General features: G+C 43.6%; 1 protein-coding gene across 1 annotated transcript; it reads right to left on the bottom strand.

The window, feature by feature from the left end:
- Positions 1–1,382: 1,382 nt before the first annotated feature.
- LOC144233914 (signal-regulatory protein beta-1-like) lies at positions 1,383–23,695 on the bottom strand. The gene is made up of 6 exons (XM_077766995.1): positions 23,557–23,695; positions 11,532–11,894; positions 8,587–8,907; positions 7,578–7,916; positions 2,289–2,396; positions 1,383–1,785 (listed from the first exon to the last, which is right to left on the bottom strand). The coding sequence occupies exons 1-6, from the start codon at positions 23,627–23,629 to the stop codon at positions 1,766–1,768; spliced, it is 1,224 nt and encodes a 407-aa protein (XP_077623121.1). The 5' UTR covers positions 23,630–23,695; the 3' UTR covers positions 1,383–1,765.
- Between the last annotated feature and the right edge of the window lie 72 nt (positions 23,696–23,767).

Genomic DNA, 23,767 nt, shown 5'->3' with positions numbered 1-23,767 from the left:
TTTAAAAAAATAAACCATTCTCTTTTCAAGGTTTCCTTTTTTAAATTAAAAAAAAATTTAATGTTATGTCTTTTATTTTACTTAAGAAACAGAGAGCAAACCAGGAAGGGGCAGAGGGAGGGGGAGAGAGGAATCCTAAGCAGCCTCTGTGTTCTCCAGGCAGAGCCCAGCGAAGGGCTTGAAATCATGAACTGTGAGATCATGACCTGAGCCCAAATCAGGAGGTGGACACTTAACCAACTGAGTCACCCAGACACCTCACCCTGCCTTTCACCCTTTCTAATGTTTCAAATGACTGTTTATCAAATGTATCCTAGTTTTACTGTCTTTTCATGTCCCTATACATTCATAACTGGCAGTTGGGGGGTATCCAATATGTTAAACAAAGATTCTAAAGTTCACAGAAAAAATGTTACGGTTTCAGGCGCATCATCATTGTTTCCGTCCTGCACCACCATGCAGAAGAGCGCTGTCTCCATTTATCATGCATCCCGATCTTAAGCTCTAGGGAAAGAATTCAGTTCGAATATGAGCTGTGGGAACACAGAGTGAGAGACAGGAATTGATATTTTATGTGGGTGGTTTATGGAAGGTGTTTTAATAAAGTGACATATGAGGAGGGCTTGAAAGAGGGAGAGCCTGAGGCATGCACATCTGTGGGGGGAAGAAGCAGAGGAGGGATACAGTTTGACCTCCACTTCCCTAGGATCACTGTGGCTGACACTGGAGAGCCTTTAGAGAGATAGCAATGGTCCAGGAAGAGATGCTGGTGGCTGGGACTGGGGAGCAGCCCAGGAGTGAGCAGAGTGCAGGTTCTGGGTGGAGCTCACTGGTGTGAGGGAGGAAGCTTGCACTCGCACCTGAGAGCTTTTCGGGAATTTTTCAAGTTAGTTATTCAACTGTTGGCAGTTTGAAATTGGCCACGTTGGAAGTGTAGACACCACAGAAGTTGAAAAGCATCACAAACCAGGCTTCTTCTTCTGTCCAGGTGTAGATGTGTAACACCATCTGGTTACTGGACATACATTATGAAAGCAGAAATAAATATAGGATATAAAGAAGAAAATCAAGGAAGGTTCCTAACTTCTAGACCTCCAGCACGTGTACATGAGCAGAGGGCCAAAAAGGATGAAGGTGACAGAAGAGTTAGTGTTCCCATCACAGGGAGAGGAGTAAGACAGGTAGGCAAAGAGGATGAGAATCCTTTTTTCCCCCTATCAAACCAGGACAGAATTCATTTGTATTCAAGATGGACTGAAGCACCTTAGCAAGGCTAGGGAATCTGGTGGTTGGCAGGAATAACCCATGAGAGCACGGACTTGAATGTGTCCCCAGAATGGACTTGATGACGGTCCCCAGAAAATGGATGAGAGATAGACTGGTGTCTGTACAAAGACTTGTTTCTCACATTCTGGTGAGATATCCATGTGTAAGTCTCCAAAGACATTCCCATGGGCCCTGCTCAGGCCCAGATATGAAGACTTGTTCAGGTGGGAACAAATATGGGGTCCAAAGGACGGTGAGAAGGAGCCACAGGAACTGTGGCAGGTGGGTCTCTGGCGAAGAAGACATTTGGGGCAGAGTTGTGGAAGCTTCTAGTTGTTTCTTGTCTTAAGCTGGGCCTCTCATGGAAGAAAGGAGGCGGCAGAGACTGAGGGTGGCTTGTAGCAGGGGATGAAGGAAGGAGCTATGGACCCATGTTCACATTTCATGATCTTCTCACCATTCCAGAAATGTTCTCCACGTGTCTCCTATGTCCTTGGTGCTATCTTCCTCCCAGAACACCTGTTGTTAGAGGACAGGAAGCCCTTTACATGGACTCTGCCTCCTCAGCCTTCCTCCCTAGGTCCTGATCTTCCTTCCCAACCCCTTCATTTTGTCCCACAGAGGGTCAGAGTAGGAGCTCTTCTCAGAACAGCCAGCACGCACCCGTCAGCATTCCTCTAATTATGGACTCCTTGTGCCCAAATCATCTTGAGATGGTCTCCAAGAGGTTTCCCACCAAGCTGTCACTCATTCAGCCCACTCCCTTCCCAGAAGTTGTAGGTCTCTATGTACATCCTTTCAAAGCCCATGACCCCATCCACCTCTACAGAACCCTATAGTCTTTCTGGAACTTGGGAACCTTCCAGAGGGATCCCTGAGGCTCCAGAGGGAATGATAGGAGGTGCATCACCTGCTCTTTACCCCAGGTGGGCGCTGACCCTGTGTGACCTGTGGGCTGCCCCTCCCATTGACCTGGATCCTTCTGGAAAGGATCTTGCCCGTCCTCCTTGTCCATAACTCACAGTCAATCCGTTGCTTCCTGTGGACATAGATGGCAGAGACAGTGATGAGCAGCAGCATCTTGGGGCCTAGAGAGAGAGCCACCAGGAGTGGAGTGGACAGTTCTCGATCTGGAAATGAAGGGATAGGATGTAACATTAGAGATCCATGAGTCCACTCTGGAGATCCAGGGGCCTCCACTTACTCCATCTGAGGAGACCTGGACCTATCAGTGCTCTAAAGCTCACCAATCTCCCCTGTTTTGAGGCTCCAAGCAGATCTCAGGGTAAGAAGCACCTCATCTCCCTCATCCCTTCTCAGGCTACCAGGTGTCCTTCCTGAGGGAAGGGGTGGAGACACGAGCACTCAGTAACATGTATGTGAGCTTTATTGACTTGGTCCCCACACCCTATGGTGCAGGACTTCCATCCTCTTTCAGATGAGGGACCAGGCTCATAGTTTACAGAGGGCCACAAGGTGAGTGGGATATCCCTCACTGCTGTCCCTTAGGATGAATCTGAGACCGTGTGTGTGGACCGGGATAAGTCCATCCTTTCAGGGTCATAGGGACGAATGTCAGTGTGGCCTCAAGTAGAGTGAGGACTGTGTCATGGTGACATCACACAGTGCATGAATCCCCTTCTTTGCTCTGCACAAGAGCCTCTACGACCCCAAGTTCTTGTGCTGAGGGAGCCCTCAGGTTGGCCTGACCTCACAAGACCTGCTGGTCAGAGAATACCCTGGTTAGGAACAGATATGGGGTCTAAATGTGGGAGGGGCCTCAAACACCATCCAGACCACCAGGATCCCAGTGCCAACATCAGGTACTCTCCTTCTGTTGCACATAGATCATTGGATCTGGAGGGACAGCTTCAGATTCTTTGCCTTTTTACAAGGACTGGACTTTGCTCTTAGATTTACATCAAGAAATTCAAATAGGTTTTTGAATACATGGAATAATCTTAGAGAAAGGAGCAAAGACCCAACAATTTTATCCCTGGTGTTGCAGGATGGCAGCTCTCAGCTGGGTGGCCCTCTGGATTTTTTTCTCACTTGAAAGAGCTGCATTTCACATTTTGCACCAGCTTCTAGTGGGCGGCGTACAGCAGAAGACTGGAAGAAGTTGGTGTACAGAGGTTTTGCCCCTCTGCTCCATTTAAATAAACTCAAAAATGGCAACCAGTTTGCCTGTTCTCTGTGCAAGCATGACTTTTCTGTGCTGCATTGTGTTCAATATCTCCCTTTGCCACTGTTGCTGCTTCCCTAACTCATACCTGTGAACCGGGCACCATAGCACCGGGAGCTTTCTTCCATCTCATATGATTTAGAGTCTGCTTTCCAATGCAGATGACTTATGGCGTTTGTCTGTGAGGGGTTTGGAAACCAAGTCTAATGTGCAGGTACAGACCTGGGTCTCAGTCAGAGGGCTGGCTAAGAGGTCCCCCGCCTGGTGGGCAGAGGAGCAGGGGAAGGTCCCAGCTTGCTATGGTCACTGCTAACACCTCACAGCAGTGATCTGGGATGGAGTATACAAAGGATGGGATTGCCCTGGTAATCTGGAAACCAGTTGGTCATTATAAGAACTATGGGGTGGACGACTGTTGCTAGGCATCAACCGTTCAGAGAAAGACTATGCAAAACTAAGACCTATTGATCTCTCATGAAAAGTCACGTGTGAAAGAGGACTTCTGGGCAACAGTGTGGACTCACCACTATCAGAATAGAGGGAAGAAAAAGCTGAGGAGGTAATTGGGTCCAACATAATTATAAGAGTATCAGAGTTCAGGGTGCCTGGGTGGCTTAGTCAGTTAAGCGTCCGACTTTCGCTTAGGTCATGATCTCGCAGTTCGTGGGTTCAAGCCCCGCGTCAGGGTCTGTGCTGACTGCCAGCTCAGAGCCTGGAGCCTGTTTCAGAGTCTGTGTCTCCCTCTCTCTCTGACCCTCCCCTGCTCATGCTGTCTCTCTTGCTCTCTCTCTCCTAGAAATAAATAAAACATTAAAAAAAAAAGAGAGAGTATCAGAGTTCAAAAAGGATTGAACTCTCAGCTTCATGGCACTTACTCTGCCAGAATAGGGCCTCAATGGGGAAACACGGGAGACGAATACTGAGATGTGGACTTCGGGGACAAGACATTCAAAGCCCCTGGGGTACTTAGGTCTGCTGAGGACAAGGCAGCAGCTTAGCTGCTCATCTCTGAATACAGCTTCTGAATGCAGAGAAAAGCCAATAAAAGGAAAAGAAAGTCTATGGAAATCTGGCCCTCAGAAGTCCCTGAAGAGCAATCCCAAACTGCAAAATCTCTGGGAGAGAAAAGAAAAAAAAAATCACCAAATCCAAAAGCACAATCCCTTATGCCATTGCCGGTCCTCACCAGCCACAGAAAAGGGCTGCCGAAAAGGACAAAGGCAGCTAGCCAAGTAGCTCTAGAGTTGGTTTTTTTTTTTTTAAAGATATCTCACTGCCAATATGAAATCCAGCTTAAATGGGAATATATTAGAAGTATGTCCTGCACATCAGGACACAGATCATAGGAAATAGTGTCAAAGTATGCCTGACTTAAGATGGTTGGCCCAGATCTCCCAGAGCCTGTGAATATGTGGTCCCTTTCATGGCAAGGTAGACTGTGTGGTAACTAGCTATGGTCTTGAGTGGGTCATTCTCTTGGGTGCTCAAAATGAAGCCAATGTAATCACAGAGACCTTTACAAGTGAAGGAGGGAGGCAGGAAAGTGGGAGCAGGAGGCATATTGACTGCAGCAGAGGGTAGTCTGGAACAGGAACCTCGGAGTGGAACAGCATGGACACAACTCTATCACAGTTCCCCCAGAAGGAATGCAGCCCTGCCAACTCACTGTAGAATTTTGGCCCCTAGAAATGGAAGAAAACAAATGTGTGTTGCTTTAAGCCACTAAGTGTGTGCTAATTATTACAGCAGCCATAGGAACCTGATACAGGAAGGCAGGGGCATTTTATAAAGACAGATGTACATAAAGGAGGTAGGCTTCACTTAAAATGCATAACTTTGGTGGAAGGCAAAAAAGATGAAAGAGGTGCTGTTTCCAAGTTGAGTGGTGAAGGGAATAAGGAAAACCAGGACAGGCAAACTTAGCATCCTGAAAGAAGAACCTGAACCATCCGAGGACTCAGAACTCTCTCCTCCAAATGCCCAAACCAGCTAACCAACCCCAGTAACATAGCTGGTTACGCTAGACTGAGAAAACAGAGGTGTATTAAAGTAGAAGTATAATAAAATACCTCCAAACCATAAACATGAACAAAAAGATGTGCATTCTTATTCCAACTCATTAACCAATGATATCAGGGACTGTAGCCCTGAGATGCCCAGTAGAGGGTCTGGCATCCTGGTGCATCACTGTCACATAGGCATCTAGCTCTCTGGACTGACCCCTGGAAATAATATGAGGTCCAAGAAGGAGGACTCTAAAAGGTGGAATAGGAAGGCAGGTAGGCTAGATGCCTGCAGTCAGGAAGAATACAGCACCAGATATCCCTGGCTCCATGCTACTGACTCCCCAAGCACAGAGGGAAGTTCTGGTGTGGCATTCACAGAAGGGAAGACCAGTATCAATAATCCTAGCTCCCATTTCAAACAATAAGGAGGAGCAAAATAAACCCAAATCAAGCAGAACGGGGAAAAAATAGGAGAGAAAACAATGGAATTGAAAACAAACAATAGAGAATTCACTAAAACAAAAGTGAGTTTGTGGAAAAGATGAATAAAATTGAAAAAATTCTAGCTATTCTGACAAGGAAAAAAAGTGAAATATTTCCAATATCAGGAAAGAAAGAGGATATCATTACAGACCCTACAGATATCAAAAGGATACCAAGTAATATTATGAGAACTCTGTGGGTAGAAATTGGACAACTCAGAGAAAATGGACCAGCTTCCTCAAAAGCACAACCTGCCACAGGCATCCAACATGAAATGAATACTTTGAGCGACCCTTGCTATTCAGATTCTCTTCATATAAAAAAAGGAATTGTAGATTCCTTGTGATTTCACAGGAAATGTCCTCCAAGCATTTAGAGATGGAATAAAAACAAGTTTGGTGCACAAAATAAAGTCTTAGAAGACATTTTGGAAAATCTGAATATAGGTTACATTTTAGCTGATAATAGGGAATTATTGTTAATTTTACAAAGTGTGTATTGGTATTGGTTTTGTAGAAAAACCAAAGTCATTATCACATGACCACACAATTATGGACTGCATTTGCAACTGGATGTGCATCGATGACAAATCTTTAGTGGACACAAGTATGCAATACTTCTAGCTTTAAGAGAAGATGTTCTCCCCTTTCTAACTGTACTCTCCTAGTTGGCAGGTTTTTGGACTCGGTGACTCAGTGTTGACCTAGCAATGAAGACAATGTCCTAAGGTATGTTGGAAGCAAATGGGCCTTTGAAAGGTCTTCTGGAGCAAGGACTCCTGGAAACATGGCTCAAACTCCTTCTGATGTTACATGAGAGAGAAATAAGATACTGTTTGGTCATAGAAAGGGGACTCTGAAAGTCTGTGGGACAATGCCCAGCTGTTATACCTAACACATATTTGTTCTATAGGCTGGTGGTCCCTGTCCTCAGGGATCAGGTATTCCTTGGCTAGTTTAGCCCATCAGCTGGACTAAGGGCAGGACATCTTCACCATCTGTCCCCCATTGCTCCCTGAGTCCCTTCTGTAAAATTATAAGCTTCCATGGTAGTTAAAGCAGGAAGATCAGAAATGGCCTGGAATTGGCATCAAATAGATGTGCAGTGAGTAATCATGATTATTGATTTGATTATTAATCAAAGCAGGGGACAAAGGTAGCCTGTGCTATGCTCATCCATGGTCACCTGGGAGCTTGGTCCAGACTCAAAACTCCATCCTGAGGGTTCCCTTCCAGAATTTGAGAGGTGCTGGGGTGAGGATAGAAAAATGTAAGAGGGATAGATGTCAGGCCCAGGTGAGAAAGAACAGATGGAGGAGTGGCTGGCCTGGTGTGGTGACGTTAAGTCCTGTTGGGTGAAGGCGCAGGAGACAGTACCTAGCAGCAAGATCATCTCCCTCCAGCTGCTCTTTCTTTCTCTAATGCATGTTTATGTTGAAATCTCTAAAAAGCTATGCACCAAAATCTTAACAATGGTCACTCTTGGAGCATGGCTTTGGAGGGAAGCTCATTTCAAAATTCTACTTTATATCTATAGATTTCCAGATTATTCTATAATAGGCATGGATTACTGCTTTTTTCATGAAAAAAGAAAACATAAAATTTGAAGCACTAGATTAGTTGGCATGTTGGCCTCACCATGGGTTGTAAGTGTTTCCTGGTCCTTCTGGTGGGCAGATGTCACAAGGGTATGGGTTTTGGTGACCGAGAGCTGCCCGTCATGCTGCACCTGACAGGTGAGAACCACATTTTCCGTGTGGGCGGATATGTTCACCAGGAGCCAGCTCGTCCAGTTAAAGGTCCCATCCTTGTTCTCTATGAGGTTCGATGCCAACATGGCCGTTTCTGTTCGTGACACGCTTCCGTTCTCCAACCAGGTCAGCTGGAGGCGCTGGGGGTAGAACTTGTTCACTTGGCAAGTGACCTTCACCTGGTCCCCTGTCCTGGGTTGCTCGGCAACCTTCACGGTGGGTGGAACTGAAACAGCACAGAGCCGAAGCTCTGACCTCATGGAACAGACACATCACAGGGTGGGGCTCGAGAACTTAGCTCCCCCCCCACACACACACACAGTAAGGGAATCACCAAGAACAGTGCTAGGCATGCAGCAGGTGCTCAAACAGTGAGGGTAGTGTTTGCATGTGAATGAAATCCCTAAGCACACTGCCCAGTACACAGTAGGTGCTCAAGGACTGGTAGCTCCCATTAGGGTAATAATGAGTGAAATCTAGATACAGGGCCCCTGGCATGCGGTTGGAATAGAATAACTAGCAAAATACATGAAATCACCAAGCATATAGTGGTTAGATTGCAGGAGGTGCTCCCAATAGCATGGCTATGGGAAAGTAATGAAACTACCCAGCACAGTGCTTGGCACGTGGTAGGGGTTCACCTGGAATCTGCCATATAAAACAGTAGGAGTGACTGTGACTCTGGATGCCCGGTGATGGGAGGGTCTGTCAGGAGTCAGGATCCANCCATATAAAACAGTAGGAGTGACTGTGACTCTGGGTGCCCGGTGATGGGGAGGGTCTGTCAGGAATCAGGTTCCGGGGGGTGGAAGGCTGGGAGCACAGAGTGGGGGAAGGGCAGGCTGGGAGGCTTGGGGGCCAGGCGTGGGCTTGGGCTGGGGGTGACGGGCATCTACCTCGCAGAGTGTCAGACAGGTTGGCCGTCCCACGAAGAGGAGGGCCCCCCTGCAGCGTCTCGTGGGCCACCTCGCAGATGAGCTGGGAGCGGACGTCCCCCGGGGCCAGCACCAGCGTGGCGCTGCTGGAGACGCTGTAGGAAGCGCTGTCTCCCTCTGGGTCCACGGTGGTCCGGGAGGCTGGCAGCTCGTTCCCGTTTTTGAACCATTTCAGGGTGACGTTTCTGGGGGAGAAGCCGTGGGACTCGCAGGTGAAGCTCACAGGCTGCTGAGGCGCGACCCTGGCCGTGGGGCCCGACACCACGTGGGGAGAGGGTTTGGCTATGAGAGGAGCATTTATGAAGAGTAAGCACGACCGTGGTCATCGTCCCCAACGACAGGTGTGTGACACTGTGCAGAACGACACACGGATTCTTTTTCAGCCCTTCTGATAGTGCTGGGAGGGCGGGGTCAGAGATTGACTCGGAGTCGGGGCAGGGCCCACGTGCAATTCCAGCCTGAGTTCCAGGTCCCCATTGTCTTCTCTGCCAGGGGACTTTCCACCCCTGAGGGCACAGGAAGGACATATCTGGTGGGTGTCACCCTTGGTCTCCATCGTTCTGAGCTGCCTCCCTGGACACCTTCCCGACTTCAGAGAGCGTGTCCAGCAGTCAGCACAGGAGTTGGGGCGGGGGGGGGAGTAGGACTCCAGACCCCTATTATAGCCTTAACCAGGTGGACAGCCACCTGCAAGTGTGGAATGACACAGCCCAGTGTCCCCTGTGAGATGGGACAGCAGGCTTTTCTCCTTCCCGTGTGGCAGTGAGGGGCACGCAATGCAGACAGTTTTGCTTTGAATTTAAAACTGAAAATGCTTCTCAGAACCAAAATAAAGTCTGATCTTTTTTCATACTAAACATAATTTATGCGTGGAGGTCTCTCTTCTAATATTTATGAATTTACTCAACTTTTCACTCTCCACAAATATTCCGTAGGGTCTAATCCACACCATCCCTGAATTTGAGAGGGAGGGTGAAGGGCTGTTTTAGTGAATTGCTTTCTTCTCTTGGGTCAGTGTTGGGTTGTAAACCAAGATCACTGAGTGCTTAGATATAAGTGGTGGTTAAGTTCTTCATCTTCTTTTTTAATTTTTTTTAACAAATAGTTTATTGTCAAGTTGGTTTCCTTATAACACCCAGTGCTCATCCCAACAAGGTCCCTCCTCCATGCCCATCACCCCCCTTCCCCTCTCCTCCACCCCCATCAACCCTTAGTTTATTCTCTGTATTTAAGAGTCTCTTATGGTTTGCCTCCCTCCCCATCTGTAACTTTTTCCCCCTTCCCCTCCTCTATATTCCTGTTAAATTTCTCCTGTTACACATATGAGTGAAAACATATGGTATCTGTCTTTCTCTGCCTGACTTATTTCACTTAATATAATACCCTCAAGTTCCATCTACATTGCTACAAATGGCCATATTTCATTCTTTTCATTGCCATGTACTATTCCATTGTGTATATAAACCACATCTTCTGGATTTATTTGTCAGTTGATGGACATTTAGACTGTTTCCATGATTTGGCTATTGTTGAAAGTGCTGCTGTGAACATTGGGGTACATGTGCCCCTATGCATCAGCACTCCTGGATCCCTTGGGTAAATTCCTAGCAGTGCTATTGCTGGGTCATAGAGGAGTTCTACTGTTAATTTTTTGAGGAACCTCCACACTGTTTTCAGAGCAGCTGCACTGGTGGTTAAGTTCTTAACTGTGAAATAATTTAAAGGACAGAGACACCGGCCAACAGAGCAGGCGGAAGCCCTCCTGTGTCCTGGAAGCACACACATCATTGACTCCAATGGGAGGGCATTTCACCCATAGAAAGTCCTGTAGCGTGTTTCCAATGTGTCATTATTTCCCAATACCTTCTGTAACGGTCAGCAGAGGGCACATATCACAGATACATATGTTTGTGAATGTTTAACTTCCTTTTTAAAGTACATCAAACATTCTGAGGAAATAGGAAGGAGGTGTCACTAGTGTAAGTCAAGTCGTACAAAGGTCAGCTGCCCAGACACCCTTAGAATGTGATTAGTTGTATCAAAAGTGTCTTGGGCCCCCAATGCTAGGCTGACTCATCCTACCTCTCAGCTCCTTAATCCTGGTGCCACCCCTGTGCTGGGGGCCCTGGTGCGTCCCAGCATTCATGAGACACGGACCATGTGCCACGCCCTGCTGTAAGCACCTTACATTAATTCACACCCTCAGTCCTTGCAGCGGCTCTGTGGGCCGTGTGGTCACAGACAGACAAGGACACCGGGCCCAGTGTGGGGATGACTCATCAGAGGTCACAGAGTCAGGAAGGCAGAGTTGGTTGGGAGCCTAGTGAGTAGGACCAGCCACTCAGTTGCTGCGACACTCAAGAATCACCTACTCCGCACATCCGGGGCTTTCTGGACCTCTTCTGCAATCATAAGACCCCTGACCAGCTGCCCGATTATTGCCATGGCACAGATGGGACACAGAGGACCTGAGAGACACTGAGACTAGCCCAGGATCGGACAGTTCTGGAAGGGGACCCCAGGGCTCACTGAGGGTCTATCCTCTCACACTGGCCACATCGATGTGAGTGCTGTCCAGGGGCAGGGGTGAGGGGAGGGCTTGTAACTGGGCAAGTTACTCTGACTTTCAGTCCCTCATCCCTGGAACCAGAGAGCTGGTCAGTTTGGAAAAGGGAAGAGCTTAGAGTCTGCGGACTGAGGTCCCAATTTCCCCACCCTTTACCAGCTGCGGGGCCTTGAATAAATAGCATGATCTCTCCAGGCCTCAACTTTCCTGATCCATGGAAGTGGCTGATTCAGGGGCGCACACAACAGACCCTGATTCTTATCTGTTGCTCAGACAGTGGAGGGCATTCTTATTGACTTGTCACATCCGGGGGAAAAAAGGAGGCCCACGCCACACTCACCACTCACGGTGACCTGGGTGCCTGGTCCAGACTTAAACTCCGTATCAGGGGTCCCTTTCTGGAACTTCACACAGTAGTAGGTTCCCGTGTCTGCTGGGGTGATGTTACTGATGCGGATGGAGAAGTCTGTGTTGTTTCTTTTTGTCACGTCTGCAACATTTGTTACTCGAGGCGTCGGGTGGTGGTATCCTCCTCTGTAACTGAAGATTAACTCCCGGTCTGGCCCCGTCCCCCTGAACCACTCCACCTTCCCGATGGGGAGCAGGGAAGTCAAGGTGCAGCGCAGAGTGGCTGCCTCTCCGGCTGCCACAGACACCGACCTCTCAGGCTGGATCACCTGCAGCTCCGCCTCACCTGCCACACCTGGAGGGAACACAAAGCAGGTGTTTCTCATCCTGTGTGAGCTCGTCTGTCTTCTCAAGTGTTTATCCACAACAGCTTTCATCACCTGAGTGCACCCTGTGAGCTCAGCATGTCACATGTTCACAGCATGTAACCCTCACAATGAGCCTGTAAGGTAAGACCCTATTACAAATAAGGAAACTAAAACACAGAGAGATTCAGTAGATGTGGCACATGGCAAGAGGGAGTGCCTCAGTCCTCTCTGAAAGCATCATACTTTACCTAATGATTTTGCTTGTCTACTCTCTGGCCCCTTGGGGTGTTAGACTTTCTGGACTCTTGCATCCGGTGGAACGATGAGACTTTTTTCGACCATTGTGTGTGAGATAAAGTGATGGATTAATTTTCTTGGCTGTGCATTTAACTTCTAGAACCACTATGGATCAACTTCCCTCTTCCACAAGCACATGCACATGTGGGTGTCTTATCCATCAGTTTGAATACGTGAGAGACAGTGATGGGAAGAACTTCCAATACACAATACACATGTAGGTAGTTAAATGAGAAGTAAAAGAGTGTTTAAAATCTCTAGGTTTTTACTGAAAAGCAGTCATATTATATTAGTTTCCTAATGCTGCCAAAACAAATTATTAAAAATGTAATGCCTGGCGGTGCCTGGGTGGCTCAGTCGGTTAAGCGTCCAACTTCGACTCAGGTCATGATTTCACAGCTTATGGGTTCAAGCCCCGTGTCGGGCTCTGTGCTGACAGCTAGCTCAGAGCCCGGTGTCTGCTTCAGATTCTGTATCTCCCTCTGACCCTCCCCTGCTCACACTGTCTCTCTCTCAGAAAAAAAAATTTTTTTTTTTTAAAAAAGTAGTGCCTGAAAACTACATAAATGTACTATCCTATTATTCTGGAGATCAAGGGTCTGATTCGTGCCGCTGGGCTAAACCCAAAGGGCAGCTGAGCTGTATTTCTTCTGGATGTTGTGCCTTGCCATCCAAATTCTAGAAGCTCCCCATAATTCTTTTCATCGTTCCCAATTTCCTATCATTCCAAACTCTCGCTTTTATTGTCACTTGCCATTTTCTAACTTTGACTTCCTTGCCTCCTTCTTGTAAGGACTCTTGTGAATAAAATGGGGCTGCATTGATAGTCTCCTCATGTCAAGAGTCTAACTTAACACTTTGGCAAAATTTCTTTGGCTGTATAAAAGAAAAACATTCACAGGCTGTGTATATTAAGATGTGGACCTCTTTGAGAGGTCATTGTTCTGTCTCCCACACACGTATCCCCAGATTGTTACAGAAACGAGTTACTGTAAACAAACAAAGAAACAAACAAACAGGAGTTTGTATGAGTCCAAGTCACACAGGCTGAGAAGAAGGCAACATACTACAATCTGGAGGAAGGGCTTTTCAAGCAGTGAACTGGTGGGTTTGTGAAATAAAACTAGAAATCAACAACAGAAGTGGAAATGGAATCTTCTCCAAGGTATTGAAACAGAACAACACACTCTTTTTTTTCTTTTTTCTTTTTTAAAAATAGTTTATTGTCAAGTTGGTTTCCATATAACACCCAGTGCTCATCCCCACAAGTGCCCTCCTCCGTGCCCATCACCCCCCTTTTCCCCCCACCCCCATCAGTCCTCAGTTTGTTCTCAACATTCAAGAGTCTCTCATGGTTTGCCTCCCTCCCTCTCCCCAACTATTCCCCCCCTCCTCTCCCCCATGGTCCTCCATTAAGTTCCTCCTAATTCTCCTATACATGCAAACATGGTATCCTTCTCTGCCTGACTTATTTCGCTCAGCATAACACCCTCAAGATCCATCCATGTTGCTACACATGGCCAGATTTCATTCTTTCTCATTGCCATGTAGTATTCCATCGTATAGATAAACCACATCTTCTTGATCCATTCATCAGTTGATGGACACTTAGGCTCTTTCCATGTTTTGGCTATTGTGGAGAGTGCTGCTATGAACATTGGGGTACATGTGCCCCTATGCATCAGCACTCCTGTATCCCTTGGGTAAATTCCTAGCAGTGCTATTGCTGGGTCATAGGGGAGTTCTATTGTTAATTTTTTGAGGAACCTCCACACTGTTTTCCAGAGGGGCTGCACCAGTTTACATGCCCACCAACAGTGTAGGAGGGTGTCCGTTTCTCCACATCCTCACCAGCATCTAGAGTCCTCTGACTTGCTCACTTTAGCCACTCTGACCCGCGTGAGGTGGTATCTCAGTGTGGTTTTGATTAAAACAATACACTCTTAAAAAATCAAAAGGGGAGAGGAGGAATCACAAGAGAAACTAGAGAACACCTTGAGATGAATTAAAATGGAAACACGACATCCCAAAACCTGTACTCTGCAGTGAAAGCAGCACTGGAGGGAAATTTATATGTGTAATGCCTACATTTAAAGAGAGGAAAGATTACAAATCATTAACAACTATACACCTTAAGAAATAAGAAAAAGAAGAATTAACAGAAAGCTGGCAGAATAAAGGAAATAAAAAGGACTAGTGTAGAGATAAATACCATGTGAATACAGGAACAACAGAGAAAATTAATAAAACCAAGTGTAGCTCTTCAGAAATCAATACAGTTGACAAAACTGTAGCTAGACTGATTAACAGAGAGAGAAAGAGAGAGAGAGAGACTTCGTTAACCAAAATCAGAAAAGAAAAAGACATTAATAAGCATCTTCTATAAATGCACAGGATTCTAAAAGACTATATCAAACAATTGTACACCAATAAATTGGAAAACCTAGAGTAAATGGACAAATTTCTAGACATGTACAATTTACCAGACCTGAATAATGAAGACTAGAAAAATGAAAAGAATATCATTAGTAAGGAGTTTGAATCAATAATCAACAATTTCCCAACAAAGAAAAGTCCACGATCATGAAGATTCACTGGTGAATTCTTCCAAACATTGAAAGAAAAAGTAACACTAATCCTCTTCAAACTATTCCAAAAAATGAAAGAGGCAGGAAGACTCTTAAGTCATTTTGGGTCATTCTAAGACTCATTCTCAGGGCAGCGTTATCCTGATATCAAAGCCAGCAAAGGCACTATAACAAAACTGCAGACCAGTATCTTGTCTGGATATGATGTGAAATGCTTGACAAAACATTAGCAATCAAAACTCAACAGCACATTAAAATAATTTTGGACAATGAATAGGTGCGTTTTCTTCCTGGAATGTAGTAATGATTCAACATATGAAAATTATACAATGTGATAGGCCACATTTATAGAATGAAGAAAAAATAACATAGTTATCTCATTTGATGCAGAAAATTATTTGACAAAAGTCAACCTTTTTTATGACAAAAACAATCAATAAACTCAGAGTAGATAGAAGCTTACATAAATAATAGTCATATATGAGAAATCTATAGCTAACATCACCCTAGATGGGGAAAGTGTGAATGCTTTTCTCCTAAGACAAGAAATAAGGCAAGGATGCCTGCTTTCAACACTTCCATTCAACACAACACTAAAAATCCTAGAGAATGCAATTAGGCAAGAAAAAGAACATTCAAATTGCAAAGGAATAAGTTAAACTATCTCTCTTTGCACTCGACATGATTTCACGAGTTGCAGCCCTAGTTTCCACACATAAAAACAAACTGTTAGAGATAATAATGAAATCAGCTAATGTGTGCTATACAAAATCAACAGTCAAAACTCAGGTGCATTTCTATATGCTATCGATGAACAATTGTAAATAGAAATTGGCAAACCATTCCACTACACGAACATCAAAAAGTAAAAAATATATAGGAGTAGTATGTGCATGAGGATCAAAGACCTGTACACCAAAAAGTGCAAAACATTGGGGAAAGAAATGAAATATAATATAAATAAATGAATAAACATCTCTCATTTGTGAATTGGAAGAGTTCACCAATACTACTTAAAGCGATCTCCAGATTCAATACAATCACTATCAAAATCCTGAGGGATTTTTCTTTTACAGAAATTCAAAAGCCCATAAAAATTCACATGTGATCTCAAGGGACCCCAATCACCAAACAATGCTTAACAGAACATAGTTGGAGAATTCATATCATTAAAAAAAAATTTTGTTTATTTAAATTCAAGTTAGTTAACATACAGTGTAGTATTGTTTTCAGGAGTAGAACCCAGTGATTCATCACTTACATATAACACTCAGTGCTCATCCCAAGAAGTGTCCTCCTTAAAGACCATCACCCATTTAGCCCATCTTCCCACCCACCTCCTCTTCAGCAACCATCAGTTTGTTCTCGGCATTTAAGAGTTTCTTGAGTTTTGCCTCCCTTTCTGTTTTTATCTTATTTTTCCTTCTCTTCCCTATTTTCATCTGTTTTATTTCTTAATTTCCACATATGAGTGAATCATATGATATTTGTCTTTCTCTGCCTGACTTATTTTATTTAGCATAATAGGCTCTAGTTCCATCCATGCTGTTGCAAAGGGCAAGATGTCTTTCTATTTGATCACCCAGTAATATTCCATTGTATATATATACCACATCTTCTTTATCCATTCGTCAGTTGATGGAAATTTGGGCTCTTTCCATAATTTGGCTATTGTTGATAGCACTGCTATAAACATTGGGGTGCATGTGTCCCTTCGAATCAACATTGTTGTATCATTTGCATCAATACCTAGTAGTGCAATTGCTGGGTCACAGGGTAGTTCTATTTTAATTTTTTTGAGGAAGCTACAGACTGTTTTACACAATGGCTGCACCAGTTTGCATTCCCCAAAACACTGCAAAGATGATCCCCTTTCTCCACATCCTTGCCAACATCTGTTGTTTCCTGTGTTGTTCATTTGAGCTATTTTCCCAGTTGGTACCTCGTTGTGGTTTTGATTTGTATTTCCCTGATGATGAGTGATGGTTAGCATCTTTTCATGTGTTTGATAACTATCTGGATGGGTTTTTTTGTTTATTTGTTTGTTTGTTTGTTTTTGGAAAAGTGTCTATTCATGTCTTTCGCCCATTTCTTCCCTGGATTGTTTTTAGGTGTTGAGTTTGATAAGTTCTTTATTGATTTTGAATACTAACCCTTTATTTGATATGTCGTATGGAAATAATCTTCTAAAATTCTGTCAGTTGCCTTTCAGTTTTGTTGATTGTTTCCTCCACTGTGCAGAAGCTTTTTATCTTAATGCGGTCTCAATAGTTCATTTTTGCTTTTGCCCTTGCCTCTGGAGACCTGTGTAGTAAGAAGTTGCTATGGCTGAAGTCAGAGGGATTGCTGCCTGTTTTCTCCTCAAGGATTTTGATGGTTTTCTGCCTCACACTTAGGTTATTTATTAATTTTGAATTTATTTTTGTATATGGTCTAAAGTGGTCTGGGTTAATTTTTTTTTTTTCATGTTGCTTTCCAGTTTTCCTAGCAACATTTGCTGAAGAGACTGTCTTTGTTCCGTTGGATATTCTATTCTGCTTTGTTTAAGTTGAAGATTATTTAGCCATACATTTGTGGGTCAATTTCTGGGTTCCTATTCTGTTCCATTGATCTATGTGTCTGTTTTATGGCAGTACCATAAGTGTTTTGATGATTGCAGGTTTGTAATAGAGCTTAAAGTCTGAGATTGTGATGCCTCCAGCTTTGGTTTTCTTTTTCAACATTACTTTGTGTATTCAGGGTCTTTTCTGGTTTCATACAAATGTTAGAATTTCTTGTTCTAGTTCTAAGAAGTATGCTGGTGTTATATTGATAGGAATTGCATTGAATGTGTAGATTGCTTTGGGAAGTATAGACATTTTAACAATATTTGTTCTTCCAATCCATGGGAATGGAGTGTTTTTCCATTTCTTTGTGTCTTCTTCAATTTCTTTCATAAGCTTTCTGTAGTTTTCAGCATATAGATATTTTACCTCTTTGGTTAGCTTTATTCCTAGGTACTTTATGGGTTTTTTTCTGTCACCACTGTTGTTTAACATAGTGCCTGAAGTCCTAGCATCAGCAATCAGACAACAAAAGGAAATAAAAGGCATCAGAATTGGCAAAGAAGAAGTCAAACTTTCACTTTTCACAGATGACATGATAGTCCACATAGAAAACCCTACAGATTCCACCAGGAGGCTACTAGAACTGATCCAAGAATTCAGCAAAGTTGCAGGATACAAATCAACGTACAGAAATCAATTGCATTTTATACACCAATAATGAAGCAATAGAAAGAGAAATCAAGAAACTGATCCCATTCACAACTGCACAAAAAAAACTCGTAAAATACCTAGAAATAAATCTAACCAAAGTTATAGGAGATCTGTGTGATGAAAACTATAGAAAACTGATGAAGGAAATTGAAGAAGACACAAAGAAATAGAAAAACATTCCATGCTCATAGATTGGAAGAATAAATATAGTTAAAATGTCATTACTACCTAAAGAAATCTACACATTCAATGCAATCCCAATCAATTGCACCAGCATTCTTCTCAAAACTAGAACAAACTATCCTAAAATTTGTATGGAATCACAAAAGACCCCGAATAGCCAAACTAATATTGAAGAAGAAAACCAAAATGGAAGGCACCTGCATGTAAGAGCTAAAACTATAAAATTCAGAGAAAAGATTGTAAAAAAAATTCATGATATTGGATCAGGGAATAATTTCTTGGATATGACACCAAAAGCACCAGTAACAAATTAAAAAATAAGCAATTTGGACTTCATCAAAATTAAAAACTTTTGTACAGTAGAGAGAATGTCAAAAGTGAAAAGAGAACTCACAGAAGGAGAGGAAATATTTGCAAAACATGTCTCTCAGATGGAATTAATAACCAATATATGTAAAGAACTCCTACAATTCAACAACAACAACAACAAAAAACCAAACAACTCAAGTAAAAAAATGACCCAACAACTAGAATAGATATTACTCCAAAGAAGATACTCAAACAGTGACTAAGCACATGAAGAGATGTTGAACATCACTAGTCATTAGAAAAATGAAAATCCAAACCACAAGAGATACCCCTTCATTCCTGGGAATGGCTTTTATCAAAAACAAAACAAAGCAAAGCCAAAATAGAATATAAGAAAATTAAACTTCATAAAATAAGGATTGAGTAAGCTATGGAGAAGCTGAAACTGATGTATGCTATGGGTAGAAATATATAACGGCTCAGCCACTGTGTAAACGGTGGTATTTCCCTAAAATGTACGTGTAGAATTTACCACATGATCCAACAATTCCTCTCTTAGGTAAATACTCCCAAAATAAAGTAGTCACTGAGATACTTGTACATCCATGTTCTACCAGCATTATATACAATAACCAAAAAGTAGCAGAAAAAAATTCATTTCCACTCATAGACGAATAGATAATACGTTGATGTAGATATATACAATGGAATTTTATTCAGTCTTATTTAAGAATGATAGGAGCACTGAATGTTATATGTAAACCAACTTGACAATAAACTATTTAAGGAACAAAAAATAAATTAACCCATTACTATCCATTAAATATTAACAAAAGTGAAAATAAAGAAAACTTACAATGGGAAAAAAAAAGAATCTTAGGATTCTTTGCCCCTCCCTCACTCACACTCTGTGTCTGTCTCTCAACAATAAATAAAAACATTTAAAATTTTTTTAAAAAGAATGATAGTCTGATATGTTCCATAATTGGATGAACCTAAAAAATATCATTCTAAGTGAAATATGCCAGATAAAAGGACAGATACATGATTCCACTTACATGACGTATCTAGAAGAGACAGATTCATAGACAGAAGAAAGTAGAATAGAAGTTACAAGTGACTGTGGAGGAAGGAGGATTGGGGAATTCTTGTTTAATGGGTGCAGAGTGTCTGCTTAGGATGTTGAATAGATTCCTACAATTCAAGAAATGTACAGTGGTACTGGCTTCACAACTATGTTAATGCCACTGAATTGTATCCTTAAAAATGGTTGATATGGTAGATTTTATGTTCTGTATATTTTAGCACGATAAGAAATGTGTACTGAAATAAGGTGATCGCCCTATGTAGAACCTTTGAATTGGACTAAATGGCTTAGAAAAGAGAAAATTAATTGTCCCAGGGGCTGGTAGATTTGAGAAACCTGCCCTTGAAGGGGGAGATAGAACCATGAGAACAACTAAACAAGGGGAACAGCAGGCTTCAAACTCATGTTCTGAAAAGAGTTGCGGATGGTCAGCTATGTCAGGACAATGAATTATGCATTGGAGGGACACAAGCCACGTTTGGGTCAAACATTGAACTTCAGGTACCAGATTTTGCAGGTGTATTTCACTGCCTCAGTGACTACCCAGTGTCTGGTGACCTAGAGAAATACAAAAATCATTCCTTTTTACTTGAGATATCCTATAAACTAGGCAGAGATATAAATCAGAGGAGCAGGCTGCTGTGACACCACACATACATCCTGTGTTCTCTCGTATTTCTTAGCTACTCCTTAGGGAGAAAATTTGTGGTTCACTCTTGCAGAGTGTGAGCTGACAAAACCCATTTCCTCCTCTAGGATATAACTTCCATGAGGGCCACTATTTGCAACCAAACACATCTCCTAGGGAGGGACCATGCTATTACAGGTAAGTCTTGGGGGTACGAAGAACATCAGGTGCTTTGGTTTGTAAGTATGTATAAGGAGACCTGGGTTATGAAGTTGAACTGCTAAACAAAAATGGGAAGAAGTAGGAATGCATCTTGGATGGGGACACGGAGAAAACAGGGGAGGGAGGAAGTGAGAGGGATCAGAGCATCAAGAGGAGCCAAGGAAAGGCGTAAACTCTGCCACCCATGTATCTATAATTCTCATATTTCCATCCTGGGGCCAGGACTTGCCCCTGTTCTCTGGATTTGTATGTCCAACCAGGACTCAACTTTTTTCTTAGATAGAAATAAACCTCTCACTGTTAACACATCCCAAACAGAACTCCTCAGTTTCTCCCACATCCTTGTTTTTATTTTTATTTTTTTAAATGTTTTATTTATTTTTGAGACAGAGAGAGACAAAGCGTGAAGGGGGCGGGCAGGAAAGAGACAAGGAGATACAGAATCTGAAGCAGGCTCCAAGCTCTGAGCTGTCAGCACAGAGCTCAATGCAGAGCTCAAACCCACGAACGTAAGTAAGATCATGACCTGAGCCGAAGTCGGAGGCTCAACTGACTGAGCCACCCAGATGCCCCTCCCCCACATCTTTGTACATTGCAGATGAAGCACCTTTATTCTCCCAGATACCCAGGTCCCATGCCTTGGAGACCCTTTCTTTCCCACCCCAAATCCTACGCATCAGAAGATCCTGTTGTCTCCTGTTCTGCATGCACCTGCAATCTGACCTCTTTCCCCTTTCTCTCCTGGCTGCTGTCCGGGTGCAAACTGCTTTTCCTTGCTTGCATGAACTCAGTGAACTCTTGAATGCTCTAGTTGCTTCTGTCTGTGCTCTGTGGTGTCTAATTTCAACCAAATGCTAAAATAAATTAACACTCATGGTGGATCATGTCACTTCTGTCTTCAAAACCTTCCAAAGGCTACTATTTCACTCAGAGTAAAAACCCAAATCCTTGAACAGAACAGGAGGATTCTACTCTCATGCTGTTTCTGTGATGTTCAGAAAGGCTCTTTCCCCAGAAAATCACATGGCTCACATCCCACATTCTTTTTAAAAAAAAATTAATGCTTTATTTATTTCTGTGTGAGAGAGAGGCAGCATGAGCAGGGGAGGGTCAGAGAGAGACAAAGAATCCAAAGCAAGCTCCAGGCTCCTAGCTAGCTGTCAGCACAGGGCCCGATCCGGGGCTTGAACCCACGAACCATGAGATCATGGCCTGAGCCTAAGTCACACGCTTAACCTACTGAGCCACCCAGGCACCCCTCACATCCCACATTCTTATAACTTGCTCAAATCTCCCTTCTCATTGATGCCCACCCAGGTTGCCACTTTAAATACATCCCACATTGAAGACTCTCTTTCTCTTATCCAGTTGTACTATTATGTTCTTCCTTAACACTAATCACTTTCTAGTATACTGTCATCTGATTATTTGGTATGTCTGTTGTTTCCTGTCCTTTTCTCCACTAGAATATAACTTCCATGAGGGCCACTACTTTCCCTCATTTAATAACCAGTACTCCCTAAGCTCATGTAACAGTTCTTGGCACCTAGTAGTTATCCAGTAAATATTTATGTAATGTGTGAATCGCCCAGTGCAGCCTCTTTCTGAGATCCTGCAGTCTATTTTTAGTGGAGAATTTTCCAGGAAAATATATCAGAATATGAGTTTTGCATGAAGAAGACTTGGGGGAAACAACAGTTGCATATACCCAGGAAGTGGAAGAGCCCAAGAGAAACAAACGCCAAATGCTCCGTCTTCCCCACACCCACCCTTCTCTACACCCATTGGCAGATCTGCAGAAATCTCATGGGATGGAAGTGGGGCCATAGGGTTGGAGAAGAGCAATGGTTAAACCTGTGAGATCTAGAATCAGACTGCTTTCAAATCATAGCCATTCATCACTGAGGGACCTTGGACTTTTCTGAGACTCCTTTTCTTGTCTGTAAGTTAAGGGGATGAAAATGTCTGTCTTGGATACAAAGATCACAGGACATAACAGACACATACATTTCCAAGTGTGTTTGGTACATGGTGAGTGCTCAGGAAATTGGAAAGTTATTATGCATGAGGTTTCTTGAGACATGGAGGCGTCAGCCAACACTAGATGATTGGGATCAGGATGTTGATATGGATATAATTACCAGTGCAGTTCATACAGGCAGGAGTCTCCACATATTGTACCTCTTTTTTCCTCCCCACCCTGATCCAGCATGGAGGAGGACCTTCAAGGTAGTAATGCACAAAGTTCTACTCCTTCTACCTACAGAGAAGCTGGCTTTTCTTAAGACCTGGTGGAGGGTGATCAGTAAGTTTAGAGAAGTAGAAAAAGAGAGTGAGTAGCTGAGAGACAGGGAACCAAACACCTGTTCAATGTGCATTTCGCAAAGAGTGGGTGTAATGTTAAGAAATAATAAGGAAAGTGTTTTCAAATATCCCATATGAGTGCATAGGCACGTGACTATACCCTTTCTCATGCCTAGTCATGTGTGTACACAGACACAGACACAGACACACACAGACACACACACACAAGTGCATTCCCAAGTATATATAAAGTGTGGCCTAATAGCTAGTATATTGATCATTTTGAGGATTACATGAAATTGTAATACATGTTAAAAGCTCAGTGAAAGATTTGGCACATAGGAAACATCCAACACATTATTAAACAAAGTCTGGGAGTTGAATCCCAGCAGCTGTACTGACTTAGGTAGGTGACATTGGACCAGTTCTACCCTCTGCCTGAATTTCCCCATCTGCATCAGGAGTACTTCCCTAGCTATCAGGCAGGGATGTTGGGAGGAGTAAATTATTGAATACGTATAAATTTGTCCTTGTGGAAGATTGAAGTATCCCCATCCTCTGTCTGGGTACCACTGGTAACCAGCTGCAGGTGATGGATCCGTAGAGGAAATGCTCACATCCCAGATTTCATGCTCTCAGATGACACCCAGTCCTTGGCCTTCTGTGGCAGTCTTGAGTACCACACCTGTGCTTACTTGGAGGCCCTTAACGTCCAGGGACAGGAGGAAGTTGAGGGGGCAGGGAACGGGGATTGTACCCCAAGGCAATGCTTACCTGTGAGTCCCCATAGCAGAGCCAGCAGCAGGTAAGGAGGAAGGTGGGTGCTGGAGGCAGAGGTCAACATCATGGAAGCCTGGGGACCCTCTCTGTGCAAATGTGTGTGCTGGAGAGAATGGGCCCCTGTTCTGTAGAGAGGAAAGTCCACTCCCTTCGCAATTAAGAGGAAGTGACTATGACAGGGTGACATGGCTGTGAGGCAGCAATC

The sequence above is a fragment of the Crocuta crocuta genome, unplaced genomic scaffold, assembly GCF_008692635.1.
Source record: "Crocuta crocuta isolate KB4526 unplaced genomic scaffold, BGI_CrCroc_1.0 scaffold15, whole genome shotgun sequence".
Taxonomy (NCBI): Eukaryota; Metazoa; Chordata; class Mammalia; order Carnivora; family Hyaenidae; genus Crocuta; species Crocuta crocuta.
The sequence above is the reverse complement of the archived record's forward strand: the minus strand, read 5'-3'. Positions and strand labels throughout refer to the sequence as shown.

Bases quoted from the DNA above. Each gene is read 5' to 3' on its own strand.
- LOC144233914 (XM_077766995.1), bottom strand. From the start codon at position 23,629: ATGATGTTGACCTCTGCCTCCAGCACCCACCTTCCTCCTTACCTGCTG. The intron at 7,917-8,586 runs GTAGATGCCCGT...GTGCTGTTTCAG, and splicing joins CCTGTCTGACACTCTGCGAG to TTCCACCCACCGTGAAGGTT. The intron at 2,397-7,577 runs GTGAGGCCAACA...CTTCATTTCCAG, and splicing joins GGAAACACTTACAACCCATG to ATCGAGAACTGTCCACTCCA.